This window comes from Rhinatrema bivittatum, chromosome 4 (assembly GCF_901001135.1).
Source record: "Rhinatrema bivittatum chromosome 4, aRhiBiv1.1, whole genome shotgun sequence".
Lineage (NCBI taxonomy): Eukaryota > Metazoa > Chordata > Amphibia > Gymnophiona > Rhinatrematidae > Rhinatrema > Rhinatrema bivittatum.
This window is the reverse complement of record NC_042618.1, coordinates 239,218,288-239,238,960: the sequence shown is the minus strand read 5'-3', so window position 1 is coordinate 239,238,960 and position 20,673 is coordinate 239,218,288. Positions and strand designations below refer to the sequence as shown.

General features: G+C 48.8%; 1 protein-coding gene across 3 annotated transcripts in view; it reads left to right on the top strand.

Annotated features, from left to right (window-relative positions):
- The window catches only part of DDX11 (DEAD/H-box helicase 11), a 427,300-nt gene that overhangs the window by 340,985 nt on the left and 65,642 nt on the right, over positions 1-20,673 (top strand). For all 3 annotated transcript variants that reach the window (XM_029599951.1, XM_029599952.1, XM_029599950.1), the window contains exon 21: positions 2,798-2,947. In XM_029599951.1, the coding sequence (XP_029455811.1) occupies positions 2,798-2,947 (150 nt within the window). The remainder of the gene's footprint in view (positions 1-2,797; positions 2,948-20,673) is intronic.

Sequence of the window (20,673 nt, the reverse complement as noted above, 5' to 3'; positions counted from 1 at the left end):
GAGCACCTCTTGGGCAGGGGCAAAGCAGTCTCTGCACTTGACCATCCTGGTGTTGGAGTCACTAGGGTTCGCCATCAATTATCTGAAGTCCCATCTCAGCCCGTCACCTCAGTTGTACTTCATAAGAGCCCTGCTAGACACGGCTCAGGCAAAAGCGTTTCTCCCGCGCTCCAGGGTACTCACCTTGGCGTCCATAGAAGAGGAGATTCAACAGAGCCAGCAGGTATCAGCTAGGCACATGTTGAGGCTGTTGGGCCATATGGCCGCAACAGTCATGTTACTCCCTTGGCATGTTTACACATGTGTAGAGCCCAAAGGATCATGAGGTTGCAGTGGCGCCAGGACACGCAGGACCTCCAGGCTCGCATCCAAGATTCCTTGTTCTGGTGGCAGCTTCTCTCAAATTTGGAGCAGGGAATACCTTTCCAAATTCCCCCCACCCAAATTGACCTTACCACAGATGCATCTAACCAGGGGTGGGGTGCTCATGTGGACAGACTCCGCACCCAAGGTCTATGGTCCACCCAGGAAGCACAATATCAAATCAACTTCCTGGAGCTCTAGGCGATCAGGTACGCGCTCTGGGCTTTCAGAGATCGACTGTCCCACAAAATCGTCCTGATTCAGACAGACAACCAAGTAGCTGTGTGATATGTCAACAAGCAAGGAGGCACAGGGTCATACCTTTTGTGTCAGGAAGCTGTCCAGATCTGGTCCTGGGCCCTGTCACATGGGATGGTACTCAGGGTCATGAATCTGGCCGGAATGGAGAACGTGATATCAGACAGACTGAGTCGAACCTTCAGGCCCAATGAGTGGTCCACGGACCAGGGGGTAGCGAATCAGATCTTCAATTTCCGGGGAAGTCCAGATGTGGATTTGTTCACGTCCCCCTACAACAGGACGGTGACTCAGTTTTGCTCCCTATACAGGTCGGACAGCAAGCCAACCTTGGATGCTTTTGCCCGCCATTGGGATAAGGGCCTTCTGTACGTGTATCCACTGATTCCTCTAGTAATGAAGACTCTCCTGAAGCTTTGACAGGACAGAGGGACTATGATCCTCATAGCCCCTCATTGGCCGAGAAAGGTCTGGCTTCCACTCCTTCGGGAGTTGTCCTTCGGAAACGGTTCAATCTGGGGACTTCCCCAGACCACTCAAGACCAGGGTAGGCTGCAGCATCCCAATCTCCAGATCCTGTCACTCACAGCCTGGATATTGAGAGGTTAATTCTTCAGCCACTTGATCTTTTCGAAGATGTGTCTTGGGTCCTGGTAGCTTCTAGAAAGCCTTCCACTAGGAAGTCCTGCAAACTGGAGGAGGTTTTCCGTGTGATGTGTGCAAAAGGCCCTAGATCCTTTCTTCTGCCCCACACAAAAACTGCTTGATTGCCTTCTGCACCTGTTGGAGGCCGGCCTAAAAACCAACTCCATTTAGAGTTCATTTGAGTGCAATTGGCATATACCACAAAGGTGTAGATGGTACGCCCATCTTTGTGCAGCCTATAGTTGTATGCTTCATGCTGGTGATGCTTCAGTTGAAGCCTCCCCTAAGGCCTCCCGCTGTGTCTTGGGACCTCAACATGGTACTAGCTTAGCTGTTGAAAGCTTTTTTTGATCTGCTGCATATCTATGACTTGAAGAACCTGAACTGGAAGGTCATATTTTTGGTGGCAATCACTTCAGCGTGCAGGGTCAGTGAGCTCCAGGCCTTAGTCACTTATCCACCTTATACCACGTTTTATCATGACAGGGTGGTCTTGCATACACACCTTAACTTCCTGCTAAGGTGGTGACGGATTACCATCTTGACTAGTCAGTCATCCCGCCAACATTCTTTCCCAGTCCCCATTCGCACCAAGGCGAACGAGCACTGCATAGTTTGGATTTCAAGAGAACCTTAGCCTTTTACCTGGAACAGACAGGAGCCCATAGACAGTCCACACAGCTTTTCATTTCTTTTGACAGGAATAGATTTGGAGTTGCCATTGCCAAACAGACACTATCCAATTGACTAGCAGATTGCATCTCCTTCTGTTATGCCCAGGCAGGACTGCATCTTGGGGGTTATTTCAAGGCTCATTCTGTCAGAGCCATGGCAACGTTGGTGGCCCATTTGCAAGCAGTACCCATGGAGGAGATCTGCAAAGCTGTGACATGGAGTTCCCTCCACACATTCATATTTTACTACTGTCTGGCTAGGGATGGCCGATGTTGACAGTAGGTTCAGCCAGTCTGTCCTCCAGAACCTGTTTCAGGTGTAGAACCCTACTCTCCCTACCTAGGGCCCGTTGTTTGGGTTTAGGCTGTCTTCTCCTTTGTTACCAACAGCACTTTGGTTGTTGTGCTTATTGGCACCTGGTTGTTGCTTGTGGTTCCCCTTTTGTGTTGGGGAGCAGCCTGTAGCTAGGGATTCAACCATGTGTGAGGACTACCATCCTGCTTGACTTAGGAGAAAGCAGAGTTGCTTACCTGTAACAGATGTTCTCCTAGGACAGCAGGATGTTAGTCCTCACGAAATCCGTTCGCCACCCCACGGAGTTCGGTTTCTTCTGGGGTTTTTTTTTTATTATTTTGTTTTATTTTTATCGTAATTCTATGTTACGAGACTGAAGAGGGACTCCGTGTGGACACATGGTATAGGGCATGCTCAGTGTGCCTAATCATTCTAGAAACTTTAACATAAGTTTTCCATGCTGGGCTGTATCGAATGATATCACCCATGTGAGAGGACTAACATCCTGCTGACCTAGGAGAACACCTGTTACAGATAAGCAACTTTGCTTTCTCTCCAATAGATGGACGAGATGGGCCGGATTCTTTCCAATTTCTGTAATGTGGTCCCTGGTGGTGTGGTTTGCTTTTTCCCATCCTACGAGTATGAGAAGAAAGTGTATGCACACTGGGAACAGACAGGCCTGCTAGCACGCTTGACTGTGAAGAAAAAGGTAATATTATTTCCAGTACAAATGGGGTTGCAGCCATAGGCTCTTGAGAAGAGAAGCATGTACGTGATAAATTTTATCTAGTAGTTCACAAAGAAAGTTCCTGGTTGCTAATCAAGTAGATTCAAGGGTGATTCACAGGCAGCCTGTAGGTCATGTAAAGTAAAGTTCAGAAGCTTTTTTTCTGACTCATTTGCTATGAGATTTAAAAAAATTATCTGAAAAAATGATTTTCCCCTCTTCCACCATTTTAGCTTTTCTAACGTAACTCTATCCTGTAACCTCTGCTCTTGTACTCTGTTTTGCCAGCCTATTGCACCCTACAACTTACCCCCTGCTTTTAAAATTGTGCTCCTCTTCCAGCACACCACAGTCCCACAATCCTGTTTGTGAACCTGGCAATGTTGCCTATCAGCTTGGCCCTTGTCTCTACATGTGCTCTTTTAGTGTTGTCATTTCATACTGTTTCTTTAGTATAACTCATTCCCTGTACGTACCAGGATCAGTCCAGACTGCTGGGTTATGCCTCCCGTCCAGCAGATGGAGTCAGAGAGAAACTGAAAAGGCACCACTGATATACCCTGGTGCGCCCCCTGCGATCCTTCAGTATATCTCTGACTCCAGCAGATGAGAGAGCATAACCTTGCGGTCCTGATCTCCTGTAAATTGAATTGTGAAGGGGTTTTCCCTATCAGGTTTGATTAGTATATAGGAGAAATCCTGTGACTGGATCAAGGTAATATTGTGTACCTAATGAGGTACTGCTACTTTGGTACTGCTAATAGGAGCCGTAGCAGGCAAGGCAGGGCACTGCCCTACAGCCTTTTCCCGGGGTTTCTTTCAGCCCTACCCAGTGAGAGGAGGGGAGAATTAATTGGTGGGCCGGTCACTCTCCCTCTCCGACTCCTGAGAAGTTTAATTCCTCGGAGAAAAAGTTTAGCCGGGTGCACTACACCCCCTACCGGCTCCACTAGTCAATTGTTTGTGAGGTAGTTTTCTTAGCTGCCGGTGGCAGCGCTCTCAAAAAAAAAACAAAAACGGGGTAATTTGGTCCCAGCCTGCTTTACTCACTGTGGTCTCCGGAAGGGGTGGCTTGTCACCCAGCCCTTGTTCGCGCTGTTTTTCGCGCCGTTTTTGGATTTTCTTAAAAAAAAAAAAAAATGCCCCGAGGAACTGTTTGTGCGGCGTGTGGGGATCACGGCCGCCGGCTCTCCCGCAAGGGCCTTTGCTCCCGGTGTCTTCCCGGGGGTGAGGGCTCCTCGCGGGGGCCAGCCGCGACCGGGGGCTCCCCTTCCCCTCGCCCTGGTGCACGGGCAGCGTCGGGCAGATCTCGGCAGTCCTCGCTGCCGATTCCGGGGGCGGCGGCCATTTTGGAAAATTCGGCGGCCATTTTAAATGAGCTCGATGGCGACGCGATTTCCTCCGAAGAAGGGGAGGACCTCCCCCCTCTGTCCCCGCCGGACCTTAGCCCCCGCGGGCCTGATTTGCCACCTGGGGGAGCAAAAGGAGGTTCCTTGAAAAGACCTCATCCCTTTACCTCACAATTTGTTCTTTTGCTCCATAAGGCGTATATGGAAGCCGAAACGGAATGGGATCAGGGTAATCCTGGCCCAGCTAAACAGGGAAGAGTTTCTACAGGTCTCTTTGGCTTGGGGGATCCAGCTCCGGCTCCTCCTAAACCTCCGCAGCAGGCTTCTCCGGCTCCCCCTCCAAAACCACAGCCTGCAGCTCCGGTTCCCCTTTCACAGGCTCCGTCCCCTCAGGATCCTGATACGGACGTGGGGGGTACGGACCCTGTTGACCCGGTTGAGGGAGATGATCCTCAGATTCTCAGGTTATTTCATAAGGAGGAATTGGATCCGTTGATTACTCATGTCCTTAGGGAACTAAAGATTCCAATACCCCAGATAGACTCAAATGCCCAGCCAGGGGATTTTGAATTGGATGGGCTCCGCACTCCCGCGCATGCTTTTCCTTTTCACAATAAACTGTTTCAGCTTGTGTCCCGGGAATGGGATAATCCGGAGGCAACTCTTAGAGTCAGCCGGGCTATGGATAAGCTTTACCCTCTCCCTACTGAATCTTTGGAGCTCCTTAGGGTGCCAAGGGTGGATTCGGCGGTCACTGCCATGGCAAAACATACCACCATTCCCGTAACAGGGGGTACGGCCCTTAGGGATCTTCAAGATCGGAAGTTGGAGACGTTGCTTAAACGCATCTTTGAGGTGTCAGCCTTGGGAGTACGGGCGGCAGTTTGCAGTTGCATGGTACAACGGGCTACCCTTCTCTGGGTACAACAGATGTTGACATCTCAGGATCTGCCTCCGGATGAAGCAGAGCAGGCAAACCGCATAGAATCTGCGGTGGCTTACGCCGCAGATGCCTTCTATGACCTCCTCCGCACTTCGGCCCGGTCTATGTCTTCGGCAGTGTCGGCTCGGAGGTTACTCTGGCTGCGTCACTGGGCAGCAGATTCTTCCTCCAAGGCCCAACTCTGTTCCTTTCCCTTTCGGGGAAAACTGTTATTTGGCACCGAGTTAGAAGACCTTATCCGGTCTTTGGGGGAGAATAAGGTGTTCAAGTTACCAGAGGATAGGCCTAGATTTTTTCGCCCTTCGGGTACTTTTCGCGGACGATTTCGCGGGCAGCGACGTTTTCGATCAGGGAGGGGCTCCTCCTTTGCTACAAGGCAGCCATCTACGCGCTCCCAGTCATGGACTCCTTCCTTTCGTGGTAGAAGGCCGGCACGCGCAGGGGCGTCTCATACCTTCGCCACCTCTAAAGCGGCTCAATGAAGGGACGCCGGTCCATTCCTCCGTCCCGGAGGTCGGAGGACGACTCTCTTACTTTCGGGAGGAATGGGCCACAATTACCACGGACCAATGGGTCCTCGACATTATCTCTCACGGATACGCCTTAGATTTTGCAAAGCCCCTGCGCGATTTGTTCCTTATCTCTCCCTGCGGTTCTCTGGTAAAGCAGCAACGAATTGCTCAGACCCTGGAGCGGTTACAGGAGCTGGGAGCAATAGTGCCAGTGCCGCCCGCCGAACAGCGCACAGGCCGTTATCCCATCTATTTCATCGTTCCCAAGAAGGAGGGCACGTTCCGGCCGATTCTGGATCTCAAGCGGGTCAACAGGGCTTTGCGCATACCGCGGTTTCGGATGGAGACCCTGCGCTCGGTCATCGCCGCGGTACACAAAGGCGAGTATTTGGCTTCCTTAGATCTCACGGAGGCTTACTTGCACATAGGAATCCAAGAGTTCCATCAAAGATTTCTGCGCTTTATGGTCCTGGATCTCATTTCCAGTTCTGCGCTCTTCCGTTCGGTCTGGCGACAGCTCCGAGAGTGTTCAAGGTAATGGTGGTCGTGGCGGCGAGTCTTCGGAGAGACGGAGTGTTGGTACACCCTTATTTGGACGACTGGCTCATTCGGGCGAAATCGCGCCGTCTCTGCGAAGACGCAATTCAGGCAGTTCTCCATCGGCTCCACTCCTTGGGGTGGGTAGCCAATTACCCCAAGAGCCATCTGATTCCCTCCCAGAATTTGGAATTTCTGGGCGCCTCGTTCGATACCGAAGTGGGGAAGGTTTTCCTGCCACGGGCAAGGATGGAGCGGCTGATGGGGCACGTTCGCCGTCTCCTCGCCCTTTCCTTGCCAGTGGTATGGGATTACTTACAGGTCCTTGGATATATGGCGTCGACTCTGGATTTGGTTCTGTGGTCTTTTGCGCATATGCGGCCGCTACAGAGGGCCCTTCTGTCTCGTTGGGACCCCAAATCGGAAGAGTTTCAGATACCTTTGCCACTCTTACCCCCAGCACGGACCAGTCTGCAGTGGTGGTTGGATCCGGTCCACTTGCTTCAAGGTACCGATTTGGAGCCACCCCAATGGATTATTGTCACGACCGATGCCAGTCTGACGGGCTGGGGAGCAGTCTGTCAGTCTCAGTCCGCTCAGGGACGTTGGATGCCTTCGCAAACCAAGTGGTCTATCAATCGTTTGGAAACGAGGGCGGTTCGCCTAGCGCTACAACATTTTCTGCCTTTGATTCGGGACAGAGCAGTTCGGGTTTTGTCCGACAACGCAACCACGGTAGCGTATATAAATCGGCAAGGCGGTACACGGAGTCTACCGGTGGCAACCGAAGCCAGCCAATTGATGGTGTGGGCAGAGCAGCACCTGTCTCGGATTGCGGCGTCTCACATCGCAGGAGTCGACAACGTTCAAGCAGACTATCTCAGCCGGCAACGACTAGATCCGGGAGAGTGGGAACTATCTCCCGAGGCACTCAGACTCATCTGCCGCCGGTGGGGAACTCCACGGTTGGACCTCATGGCAACTCGTTTGAATGCCAAGGCAGCTCGCTTCTTCAGTCGCAGAAGGGAACACGGTTTGGAGGGCGTGGACGCGCTAGTTCTTCCCTGGCCCACGCACGTTCTTCTGTATGTGTTTCCACCATGGCCGTTGGTGGGGAAGATATTGCGGCGAATAGAATCCCACACGGGACCCGTCGTTCTCGTAGCCCTGGAGTGGCCAAGGAGGCCGTGGTTCGCCGACCTCGTCAATCTAGCGGTGGACAGCCCCTTGCGTCTCGGACATCTGCCTCGGCTCCTTCGGCAGGGTCCAGTATTTTTCGACCAGGCCGATCGCTTTTGTCTAGCGGCTTGGCTTATGAGAGGCGGCAATTGAGAAAGAAAGGATATTCCAAGTCGGTCATTACTACTCTTCTGCAGGCTCGTAAGCCCTCTACCTCGGTTGCTTATGTCCGGGTATGGAGAGTTTTTGACTCCTGGTGTCAGGGTCTGGAAGTGCCGTCGTGGAAGGCTACGGTGTCTCATATTCTGACTTTTTTGCAAGAGGGTCTAAAGAAGGGTTTATCCTATAATTCTCTGCGTGTGCAGGTAGCAGCCCTAGGCTGTTACCGCGGTAAACTTGACGGAATTTCCATTGCCATGCATCCGGACGTTGCATGATTTTTAAAAGGAGTTAAGCATTTGCGACCCCCGGTACGACCTATCTGTCCTTCTTGGAGTTTAAATTTGGTTCTCCGGGGTCTTTGTACTTCTCCGTTTGAACCCCTACGAAGGGCTACTCTCAAGGATCTCACTCTCAAAACTGTTTTTCTCGTCGCTATTTGTTCGGCTCGCCGAATCTCGGAACTTCAGGCGTTGTCTTGTAGGGAACCTTTTCTCCGTATTTCTAATTCGGGGGTTTCTCTACGTACCGTTCCCTCGTTTTTGCCTAAGGTAGTTTCCGCTTTTCACGTCAACCAGACGGTGGACCTACCGGCTTTTGCGGTTGACGGAGCAGAGGCGTCGCGGCAACCGGAACTTCGCAAGTTGGATGTTCGAAGGACGCTCTTGCGGTACCTGGACGTTACCAACCCTTTTCTGTTGTCGGATCATCTGTTTGTCTTGTGGAGTGGTCCAAAGAAAGGGAATAAAGCTTCGAAAGCTACGATAGCACGCTGGTTGAAAGAGGCGATTGTTTCTACTTACATTTCCCAAGGTCGCGCCGTTCCGGAGGGTCTTAAGGCTCATTCTCTGCGCTCCCAGGCGGCGTCTTGGGCAGAGAGTGGTTTTATTTCCTCACAGGAAATTTGCCGAGCGGCTACTTGGAAGACGTTGCACACCTTTGCGAGACATTACCGTTTGGACGTGCGCGCTCCGACGGTGGACTCCTTTGGCAGTGGTGTGCTTCGTGCGGGACTGTCAGGGTCCCACCCCGTTTAGGGCAGCTTGGGTACTTCCCAGCAGTCTGGACTGATCCTGGTACGTACAGGGAAAGGAAAATTAGGACTTACCTGATAATTTTCATTCCTGTAGTACCAAGGATCAGTCCAGACGCCCGCCCATATCAGTGAAGAGTGTAAAGTCCCGCAACTGGTTTTTTTTCGGGTTCCGTTTTTACGGGTACTTGTTCTTTTTTGTATGGTTGACTGCATGGTTTCCTCGTTTTCCACATGTTCATACTTTTCATCTTTATCTTGATCTAGTCACAGAGTTTGCCATAGTTTTCTAATTTTCATACTGCTTTGTTATGGATTATACTGAAGGATCGCAGGGGGCGCACCAGGGTATATCAGTGGTGCCTTTTCAGTTTCTCTCTGACTCCATCTGCTGGACGGGAGGCATAACCCAGCAGTCTGGACTGATCCTTGGTACTTCAGGAATGAAAATTATCAGGTAAGTCCTAATTTTCCTGTAGTTATGATGGGCTGTTCAAGATTTATATTTCAACACAGCCTCCCTTCCACAGTTCTGACATGTAATAACTGCCTCTTCCCCAATTTTCTCCATGTTCTAAACAGAGTCAAGTACATGGTCCGTATTTACTCTTGTATCAGGAGTCCTTCAAAGTAAGCATTTGGGCACTCCTCCTGCTTGACAACCCCAAGTGGTCCCTTTAGAGCAGGGCTTCCCAAACTATGGGTCAGGACCCCAAATAGGGTTACACAGCCTTCTTTTCCTACCCTTTTATTTTACTTATTCTGTATATTACTTTGGCAACACGTGTAAAATTGTCACACCAATACAGTTATTTGATTCTTGAATTTCAACTGGAATCACAAGTGCCTCAAATGGAAGCACTCTTTAGGCGCCAGCAGCAGCATTATTAGTGAAAGTCGGAGTGGGGCCTGTGAGCCAGCATATGCACAAAGGCTCTGCAGTGGCACTGCCCATGTATGAGTTTCTGTGGTAACAGGAAGTCCTGTACGAGGATGGATCAAGGCCATTGCAAGGGGGAGTGGGCTTGAACTAGCCCACAGGCCTGGTGTTGATTGTCATTAGGAATGCTGCTGTTGCTTGCCGATCACGGTCAGGTGTGGGACCAGCCATGAGGAGGGCTAAGTGTGCATGGCCTGGTGGAGATTGCCACTGCTTCTCTCTCATCATCCACCACTGATACTACCCATAAGAAAAATGTTTCCCCTGTCATCAGCCTACCCTCTCTTTCCACCAGTTGTCATCCACTTTGGTCTAGAGCCCAAAGGAAAATGTTACGTCTTACCCTGGCTAGAGGGATGTTTGGAGGAGGGGCTATTTGAATGGAATAATCAAAGGCAGGAGAGGTTTGTGGGTTGTATAGGGTGGAGCGAGATTGACTGTGGAGAGTGAGAGATGGGGATGACCAAAGATCAACTGAGGGATGTCAGAGATGCTGGAGGATGAGAAGGAGAATGTGAGAAGGGTTGGAGGAGAAAGTGAGGCTGAGAGGTGAGAGAGGAGATACGGATGGGCTGAGAGGGGATGACAGGATCAGTTGGGGGTTATTAGAAAGGCCTGGTGGTAGGAGAATCAACTGGGGGATGTGAAAAAGGCTGGAGGGGATGAGAGAGGGGATGGGGTGGCCTGGGAAGGTGAGCAAAATGGAGTTTGAGAGAGGGGGCTCTACTGGAGTGGAGGAAGTCAAGAGAAATCCTCTAGAGAGGGTGGAAATTGAGAGAGAGAGTATCAGCCTGAGTGCAAGGAGAATGAGAAGGAATGATAACATAGGGAGTTCCCTGTACGTACCAGCCCAGACTCTTGGGTTTTGCCTCCCCTCCAGCAGGAGGAAACAGACCAATTTCTGTGGACTCTGTCGTATAACCCTGAGGTGCCACCTAGACTCTGTCAGTATTCTTCTGTCTCCAGCAGGTGGAAGAGGTGCTTCCCTGGAGTCTGGTATTTTTTTGTCAGGATTTAGTTGTTTTTGGTCAGGCTTAGGAGTTTAGGTCCTGATGGTTAGCGAGAGGTCAGGTTTTTTTTTTTATCTTTTAGCTAGTTTCCCCTTTAGCCTCCCAGGGGATTGTAAGGTCCTTGTGGGACCATCCCCCCTGGTATTTGAGGCTCAGGAGCAGAGGGTTGAGGACCCTGTAACTGCCCACTGAAGGTGGTCCCGGGGGTCTCGGGCTCCCACCTTCAGTTAGCCCCTGTGCAGTTAAAGAAAGAAAATTTTTTAAAATTATATACTGTGCCTTTAAATTCTCCTGCTGTGCTGGCCTTGTGTGCTCTCCACGGGTGTTAGTTTCAGACCGCGGACAGCTCCGATCAGGTAGGCCTTTGTTTTTCACCGTCCCTCTCTCCGGCCGGGCTAAATTTAGAGCGCTGCTCATGCCGCGTGGTGCGGCCTGTGCCGTGTGCGGCAGTGCGTTTGCGCGGCTTTCCTGTGCTGGTTTTTGCATGGAGTGTTTATCTGGTGGAGAGGGGTCGTCGGGGGTCACGGCCCCAGCGAAATCGGCGGGGGGTGGATTGTGACCGCATTGGGGGGCCAGCACCTCGGTTTTGAAAAGGCAGGCCCTGGATCCGTTCCTGCTCGGCGCCGGTACGGAGGCCATTTTAAGGACCATGAGGGAGCAGGAGAAGGCTGCTATGGGGGAGGGGCTTTTGCTTCCCCTGTTGTCTCCGCGGCCGGGTGCACCCGGGGGGGGGGGGCGGTTTGGATGGGGCTGTGGAGGACTCGGCAGAGGGCGATGAAGGGGACAACTCCGAAGGGTCTTCTTCATCGTTCACCTCAGATTTTGTGCTTTTAATGCACAAAGCTTTTAAGGCTCGCAAGGCTGGGAAGTTGCAGGGGCACAAGCCAGATCGCAGAGGACCCGCGACCCGAAAGCGGGTTCAGGCACCGAAGCATGGTGGAGCACCCAAGGAGAAGTGTCTGCTTCGCTCCGTAGTCAGTCCGAGGGACAGTGCATCTTCGGATCTTTAATTCCTTTAGTTGATGGGGGTTGATGTTGGCCAGGGAATGCTATTGGTTCTCCTGATTGGTGAGGGACGGGAGAGATTTTTCATTTCTTTGTTGCAGAAATAGTGGATTGCTACTAGCTGCACAGGTGCTTATATAGGGAAGTTCAGCCATTTCTGTCTTTGTCTGGTAGGTGAGCAAAATCCATGCATCTGGACTGATCTGGTAAGACTGAAAGAAAAAAATGAGCAGATAGCAACCAAATATTTCCATAGGTACGCTGGGTGGTTTTTGAAATCCTACACAGTCCACTTGTAGTTCAGCTTTCTTCTAAGAAGTGTAAGATTAGCATAGGAATATAGCTGCTCTGTTTATATCTTTCTTTAAGTTCTTTTAGCTTAGTAGCAGCGATCGCTCTACCACACAGTGACGCAGATTTTAAAGGGCCCGGCGACGCGCATAAATCCCCGGGACGCGCATATGTCCCGGGGCGGGGGCGTGGCCAGAGGCCTCCGTCCGGCCGCTGGGCCGGGGGATCGCGCAACTTATAAAATAAAGGTTAGGGGGTTTTAGGTAGGGCTGGGGAGCGGGTTAGATGGGGCGGGAGGAAAGTTCCCTCCAAGGGAACGGGGAAAGCCAGCAGGGCTCCCCAAGGGCTCGGCGCGCACAAGGTGCACTATTGTGCACCCCCTTGTGTGTGCCGACCCCGGATTTTATAACATGCGCGTGGCTGTACGCGCATGTTATAAATTCGGGCGTACATTTGTGTGAGCCAGGTAGCGCGCACAAATGTATGCCCGCGCGTAGGTATTAAAATCCGGCCCAATGCCTCTAATTGTACTTAAATGGTAATAGCCTTGAGAATTGAAGAGAAAATAATCTGGTTCCTGAGTGGTTAAGTAACATAGCTGAAGGCAGAATCATTTATCTAGGCTAGACTAACCCGATCTATTGCTGAGGAAGATTTCTTATTGTTATGCTTTATCTCTTCTGTAAGATGAAAAAAGTGATTTTAAAGCAGGAACTATCTTTTTTTTCAAGAGAGTGTTAATTTAACCAGTATAAGCTTTCTAGACTGGAGATAGCTTTGTGCTTAAAAATTGCTTTTTCTGCTGTGTAGAACTGAAGCATAAGAATAGAAGATGATTATATAATATATAATTATTTGTCCCCTTTTCCCTAATTTTCTATAGCCATCCTTTGCAGTGACAATCCTTTTGGCTTCCTTTAGAACCTGGTATGTGTATACCTGTAGCCTGGCAAGTAGATGTCGCTGTGGTATTCACACTCTAGCTTGGTTGCTGTGTTCCCAACCCCCCTGCAAGCCTGGCAGGCAGGAGCCAGGGCTTCAAACTGAAGCCAAGTATCCCGCCCTGCAGTACTTAGCACTGTCACTGGGCCTGTCCAAGATTGTGTTTAGTTTTTCAAAATACCTAGCCTGGAACAGAAACAATGGTGGGAAGGTGTCAAGCATGTAGAACACATTCAAATGCATTTCACACTTTGGGGGTGGGCTGGAGTGCTGACTAATCAGTGTATGTACAACTGTCTCACTTGCTTTTGCTGTGGCATTGGACAGAGTTTCATCCATCCACTCAACTAATCTCTTCAGGAGCAACCCTTAAAGACAACTGAAGCTCAACCATCCTTCGAAACAGCTGCTAATTGTTGGCACAAATATTTGGTGTCATATATTGAGAACAGCAGAGTTCTAAGTTGTAGAACCTTTATGTAAAATCTTCTGTGGTGCTTATGCACTGGAGTGAATCATTGTGAAGCCAAGGAAAACACACCTGAGTGTTTAGAATAAGAGAGAGAGCCAATGAAGCAAAATCTTTTTTGGTTTTTTGTTTTTTTAAAATTAAGATTATTCCAAACACAAAGTGGTTCCAAGGAGGAGGCTATCACTGTACAATCAACCCCTGCACAGTATGCACAAACCTTGATTCTCAATATAGTACAGAGGACAGTTTTCAAAAGATTTTAATAGGGTAACTGAGTACAATATTTTAATAAGGTAACTGAGAACAATTGTGGGCTAAAAATTACCCTCCTCCCTCTGTGGTAAAAGTACTCATGGGGATAGTGTCTCCAAATGGGTTTGTTTTGCACATAGAAAAAATATATAAATGGTTAAACTGGTTTATTTTTTAAGCCATATCATATAGCCATCAAATTTTGTAGGACCCTTATTTATTTATTTATTTATATAATTTATATACCGGAGGTTCCTGTATAATATACATATCACCCCGGTTCACAAAGAACAGTAACTATCGCTACAAATAGCGGTTTACATAGAACAGAATAAAAAAGAAGTTTTACATTGAACAAAAACTAAGTAAACAAGTTTTTACATTGAAGTCAGCATGTGTAAATTTCTGATTGAAAAAAGGAAGAAAATAATAGATCTGAATAACTCGTTGTGGGCTTGAAAAGACTTTTCTTCGAGTTCTTGGCTCTAGGGGAAAGCTTGTTTGAAAAGCCAAGTCTTAAGTTTCCCTTTAAATGTAGAGTGGCATGGTTCCAAACGAAGGTCTGGAGGGAGCGAGTTCCAAAGTGAAGGGCCCGCTGTGGATAATGCACGTTTCCTCAGAACGGATTTCGCCGGTTGTGTGATTAGTCTGTTCTGATAGGCGCTTCTGGTTGGTTTCACAGATGTGTGTAATTGAAATTGAAATGTTAGGTTGAGGGGTGCGATGTTGTGTAAGGCCTTATGTATCATCATTAAAGACTTGAACTGGATCCTGTATTTAATCGGAAGCCAGTGGAGATGGTGGAGAATTGGGGTGATATGATCTCTCTTTTTGGCATTTGATAGAATTCTTGCAGAGGCGTTCAGGACCATCTGAAGTGGTTTGATGGTGCATGCTGGTAGGCCTAGGAGGAGAGAGTTACAGTAATCCAGCTTTGGGAGTATGATGGCTTGTAAAACCATGCGGAAGTCTCTGTATAGGAGGAGAGGTTTGAGTTTCTTTAATGTTTGAAGTTTAAAGAAACATTCTTTTGTTGTGCTGTTGACGAATTTGTTGAGACTGAGTCTGTTGTCTATGATGACTCCCAGGTCTCTGTTGCGTGGTGGAGAGCCCTGCGGTGTCCGGATGTTGATTAGTGTTAGAATGTGAGGAGGGGGTATAGTTTTCCGGTGTTATAATGAGGATTTCAGTTTTGTTTTTGTTTAGAACCAAGTTGAGGCTGGTGAGTAGATTGTTGATAGCTGACAGACATTTATTCCAGAATGATATGGCTTTGTGTATGGAGTCTTCTATAGGGATGAGGATTTGAATATCATCCGCGTATAGGTAATGTCTTAGCTTAAGGTTAGTGAGAAGTTGACAGAGTGGGAGTAGATAAATATTGAAGAGAGTCGGGGAGAGGGATGATCCTTGTGGTACCCCCCTTTTGGATTCGATGGTGTGGGACTCTTTGTTATTTATCTTGACCTTGTATGTTCTGTTCTCCAAAAACGATTTGAACCAGTTAAAAGCTACTCCTGTAATGCCGATGTCTATTAGGCGTTGCAGGAGGCATGAGTGGTTAACGGTATCAAACGCTGATGAAAGATCCAGGAGAGCGAGGAGGCAAGGTTGGCCCTTTTCTAGGTTGAAAATGATAGTGTCTGATAATGATGTTAATAATGATTCGGTATTCATAGACTTACGAAAGCCAAATTGGTTTGAGGTGAGGATGTTGTTTTCGTCAAGATATTCTGTAAGTTGTTTGTTTACAACTTTCTCCATAACTTTGGCAATCAACGGGAGGTTTGCTATGGGTCTAAAGTTAGCTGGGTCTGAGGTGGGTAAGTTGGGTTTTTTGAGGAGCGGCTTGAGCATGGCTAACTTGAGTTGATTCGGGACATGACCTTGAGTGAAGGAGCAGTTAATAATGTCTGCTAAAGGTTTGGCTATGGTGTTGGTGATCAGACTCAGTTTGTTGGATGGAATATGGTCTGATGGATGGGAGGATGGTTTTATCTTCTTGAGAATATTCTCAATTTCTAGAGTGGATGTGAGCTCAAAAGTGTTGAGCACTGTTAGTGAAGTGTTGGGTTGTTTGACATTTGGGTGCGATGGTTGTTGATCTGTTGGGAGTGGTGGTTGTTGAGCGGTTGAGTGAGGTGTTTGTTGAGTGGGTGATCGCGAAGATTGGGGGGTGAGGTTGATTACGTGTTTTGGATGTGTAGATGGTCCCTTGATGGGGGCTAGGAGTGAAGTGATTTTGTTGTCGAAGAAGTTTGCCAGTTCGTTCGCTTTATTGAGTGCTTGATCGTCTGGAATGGTAGGTGCCGGGGGTTTTGTGAGGGTTGATACATAGGAGAAAAGAGCTCTTGAATCAAAAATGAGGTGGTGGATTTTTTTGGAGAAGAATATTCTCTTTGTTGTGTTGATGTTGTTTCTGTATGAGTTAAGGCATGATTTGTAGATGAGGAGGGTGGTTGAAGATGGATTTTTTCGCCAATTTTGTTCCTTGCATCTCAACTCGTGTTTATGATTTTTTAGCTCCGGTGTGAACCAGGGTCTCCTGTTGTCTTTGTTTGGATTGATAGATTTAGTTGTCATGGGGCAAATTTGATCTGCAACCTTTTTAGTGATGTTGGTCCATGATGAAGTTGCTGAGTTTACGTCGGATAGGTCTAGGTGCTCAAGTTCCTTGGCTAGGTGTTCACCGAGTTGGTCTCCTGAGCACTGTTTCCTAAGCGATATAGTTATTGGTTGTGTGGATTGTGGTGGAAGTTCTTTTATTTTTAAAACCGACGATATAATTCGATGGTCTGACCAAGGTATTGGAGTGCAAGTTGGAGTGGTGTGGGTTGTGATACCTTCATTTATGAAGATAAGGTCCAGTGTATGGCCTGCTTTGTGGGTTGGTTCAGTCACTATTTGTCTGAAACCCATATTGTTGAGAGAGGAGAGAATAGTTTTACAGTTGGTAGAATGAGGTTGGATATCTACGTGCAGATTAAAATCTCCCATGAGGATGGTAGGTTTTCTGGAATTTAGGTGTTTTGCTGTAAGTTCTATGATGGAGGATGGGTCAGCTTCCAGTATTCCGGGGGGAGCATAGATTAGGCCGATCGTCAGATGTTTTGAGTTGAATAGGGCAAATTCAATCTTTGATATGTTATTGGAAGTCTGCAAAGTCAGACCCAGTGTTTTTTTGGCTGCGAGGAGAAGTCCACCTCCTCTTTTTTTGGGTCTGGGAATAGAGAGAACATCGTAATCCTGTATGGGTAGCTGATTTATTAGCGCAGTGTCGGAGGGTTTTAACCAGGTTTCTGTGATAGCACAGATGTATCGGATAGGTAGTTGTTGAATATATGACTTTTCTTAGCGATCGATTGCGCATTAATCAATGTGAGAGAGAAGAGAGTTAGTCCAAGGAATTGAGTGACTGGTGTCAGCAAGATGGGCCTGAGCCTCTGTTGACGATTGTGATGGGGGGGGGGGGGGGGGGGAAGGGGGCTTTGGTGTTCTCCATTTGGGATTGTGGATGATGGGAATTGTGAGGGGGTGCATGTTGGGATGTAAGTGGCTGCAGTGGAAGACTGTAGGAATCGTTACGGTCAAAAGGAGTGCTAGGCGAATGCTGTCTGAAGAGTGCTGGACGAATGTGGTTTGAAAAGTGCTGGGCGGATAATGTTAGAAGAGTGCTGTATGTATGATGGGCGTATGTTGGGCGAATGCAGTCTGGAGAGTGATGGGCGAATGCAGTCTGGAGAGTGATGGGCGAATGCAGTCTGGAGAGTGATGGGCGAATGCAGTCTGGAGAGTGATGGGCGAGTGCAGTCTGGAGAGTGATGGGCGAGTGCAGTCCAGAGAGTGATGGGCGAATGCAGTCTGGAGAGTGATGGGCGAATGCAGTCTGGAGAGTGATGGGCGAGTGCAGTCCGGAGAGTGATGGGCGAGTGCAGTCCGGAGAGTGATGGGCGAATGCAGTCCGGAGAAAGATGGGCGAATGTTAAGCGGAAGCTTAAGGAAGACCTGGTGGTATTGGGTGGACGTATAATGAGATGTTTAAAGTTCCTCTGAGGAGTCTGCTGGCAAATCTGGTAATTCCGCGAGCTTTCTTTGTGAAGTTGGCTTGGATTATGCAGATCTGGGGCTTGGAGTCTCTGGTGCCACTACCTGTATGTGGTTTGGTTTGCCAGTTCTTTTGTAGATAGCTGGGGCTTGAAAGTTAAAGCCGTTCTTTAGTGATGTTTGTGCTTTGATTTGTTGGAGCTGATGTTATGTTGTATGAGCTGGTAGGAGGGCAGATAAAGATGGTATGGAATTAAAGAATCAGACCAAAGACCAAGATGTAGATTCGGGGCTTCCTCGGGGCTGCGCCGAAGGGGCGAGACAAAGGGGCAGGCCCCTTTGTCGCGCAGCGCTGCAAGTGTGTCTAAATTTAAAACCCCACAGGGCTGGTACCTGATTGGAGGCGCTGGAATAGTAGGCGGGGCTCAGCGTTTTCGGCGCAATTCGCTTTTCTGTTTAGGCAGATTTTTATTTTGCAATGTCTGCCGCGTTGAGGCTGGCCGGGAGGGGAGAGATTCACAGTGACCTTCCCCCGGCGGGGCTCGGCGTCGATCGCGCAGGCCTTCCCCTTTTTTGCAGCGGCTCAGAAGCCGAAGAGAGATGGCGCCGCAAGTGTGTCTAAATTTAAAACCCCACAGGGCTGGTACCTGATTGGAGGCGCTGGAATAGTAGGCGGGGCTCAGCGTTTTCGGCGCGATTCGCTTTTCTGTTTAGGCAGATTTTTATTTTGCAATGTCTGCCGCGTTGAGGCCGGCCGGGAGGGGAGAGATTCACAGTGACCTTCCCCTGGCGGGGCTCGGCGCCGATCGCACAGGCCTTCCCCTTTTTTGCAGCGGCTCAGAAGCCTTACTCACAGACGGGCCGATTCAGTAACGTCCGCGGGAGAGCGGACGAATGCCGCTCTCCCGGCGTGCGCACAGGCCACTCGCCTATGCGCGCGATTCTGTATTTAAATTAGGTGGTGCGGTAGAAACGGGCAAAAGGAGGTGCTAGGGACACTAGGTCGTCCCTAGTGCCTCCTTTTGACTTGGAGTTGCGGCTGTCAGCGGGTTTGACAGCCGACGCTCAGTTTTGCTGGCGTCGGTTCTCGAGCCCGCTGACAGCCACGGGCTCAGAAACCAGACGCCGGCAAAATTGACTGTCCGGTTTTCGGCCCGACAGCCGCCGGCCCATTTTAAATTTTTTTTTAAATTTTTTTTTTTACTTTTTTTACCCTTCGGGACCTCAGACTTAATATCGCCATGATATTAAGTCAGAGGGTGCACAGAAAAGCAGTTTTTACTGCTTTTCTGTGCACTTTCCCAGTGCCGGCAGAAACTAGCGTCTACCTTTGGTAGGCGCTAATTTCTTAAAGTAAAATGTGCAGCTTGGCTACACATTTTACTTTCTGTATCGCGCGGGCATACTTAATAGGGCCATCAACATGCATTTGCATGTTGAGGGCGCTACTAGGTGCCGCGTGTTGGACGCGCGTTTTCTGCCCCTTACTGAATAAGGGGCAAGGGAAAATGCGCGTCCAAGGGCAGGTTAACAGTGCGCTCCATCGGAGCGTGAGTTAGTATTGCAATCAAACTCTTGTTTGGTATAGGGTCACTTTATTTTATTTCAATTTTGTCATTTTTTTGTAATATATTTTTTTTTGTGTAAATAAAACAAGTCTCTCAAACGTGTTGATGAACTAAAAATGGTATGAATCATAGGAACAAAATTTCATTATGAAGCAAAAATGCAAATATCCCAATCCAATATATTTCAAAGAGAATACTCATCTCCAGAATAGATAGATAGAAGTCCCGAATCCCGACACGATCGTGTTTCAAACCACAAGGTCCTGCTTCAGGGGAAATAACTACTTCCACACGTCATATCTTCAACGTCCGCAAAAATCTTTGTCCGTTCCATCAGCACGCAAAATTCAACTGGCTATTTCTTCATATACTACTTCTTCCGTGGTCTGCACTCGTGCATTTTGCGCGCTGATGGAACCACAGTTGTATGCATTTAGCTGCCTCATGATTGGGCATGACCTTCCTCTCAGTTTAAGATGCATCATGATCTCCATAGAATCTCAGGGCTCCCCAGATCTGCCCTGGGAATCCCAAAGCAAGTCAGTATTTTAGGATTTGCGGCTTTTTCTCATGCATATTCATTGTAGTTATCCTGAAAACCTGACTGCCAGTGAGTCACCAGGACCAGTTTGGGAAGCCTGGCCCTAGAATAATGAATGTAGAGAATTAAAGCCCTAGGAACTTTTCCAGCTAGGAGGTTTTTTTGTTTTTGTTTTTGGTTTTTTTTAAACCTCTGTTCCCTGTACGTACCCGGATCAGTCCAGACTGTGGGTTGAGCCTCCTTTCCAGCAGGTGGAGACAGACTAAAACTGAAAGGATATCCTATATGAGGACAGAGCCTATCCTGTAACCCTTCAATATTCGTCTGTTTCCAGCAGGTGTAGCAGCTTCCCTTCGGTTCTCTGCCTTAGGCTAGTCAGCCTTTCCTTCTTCTTTTCCTTAGGCTCAAGCAAGTATTTATTTGTAGTCTTCTTTCCTATTTAAAAAAAAAAAAAAAAAAGTTTGTTCTTGGTGATTTTTTTTTTCCTTGTTCTGTGAGGAGACGGCTCCGTCTCCCAGCTCTTGCTGGGCTCAGGGGGGCTTTGTCCCTTGTGCACTGCATAGCCTGAGTCCATAACCGCTTCCAGGTGTGGGGACCGAGTCTCTCTGGGTCTCGTCTCCCCCCCCATCTGGCTGCCGAGAGGGTTTAGAACCCACTGCTGCGCTCATATTCCCCTACCTCTAACTTATTTTGCAGCAGTAGACCAGTATTTTTTATTTTTTCTGGTCCTAGCAGGCCTTGAACCGGCAGCCAGACAGGCAGGAGTCAGCAGGGTTCCCCCCTGCTTCACTCCTGGCCTCCAGGCTGTCAATCAAACTTTTCTCTGCAGCCTTTTTTTCTTCAGAGCGGCTTTCTCTTTGCCGCGGCAGGCAGCCTGCCTCCTCTTTGCCAGCCCCCTTCGAGTTTTTTGCGAGGGGGGCTCCTTCTATGC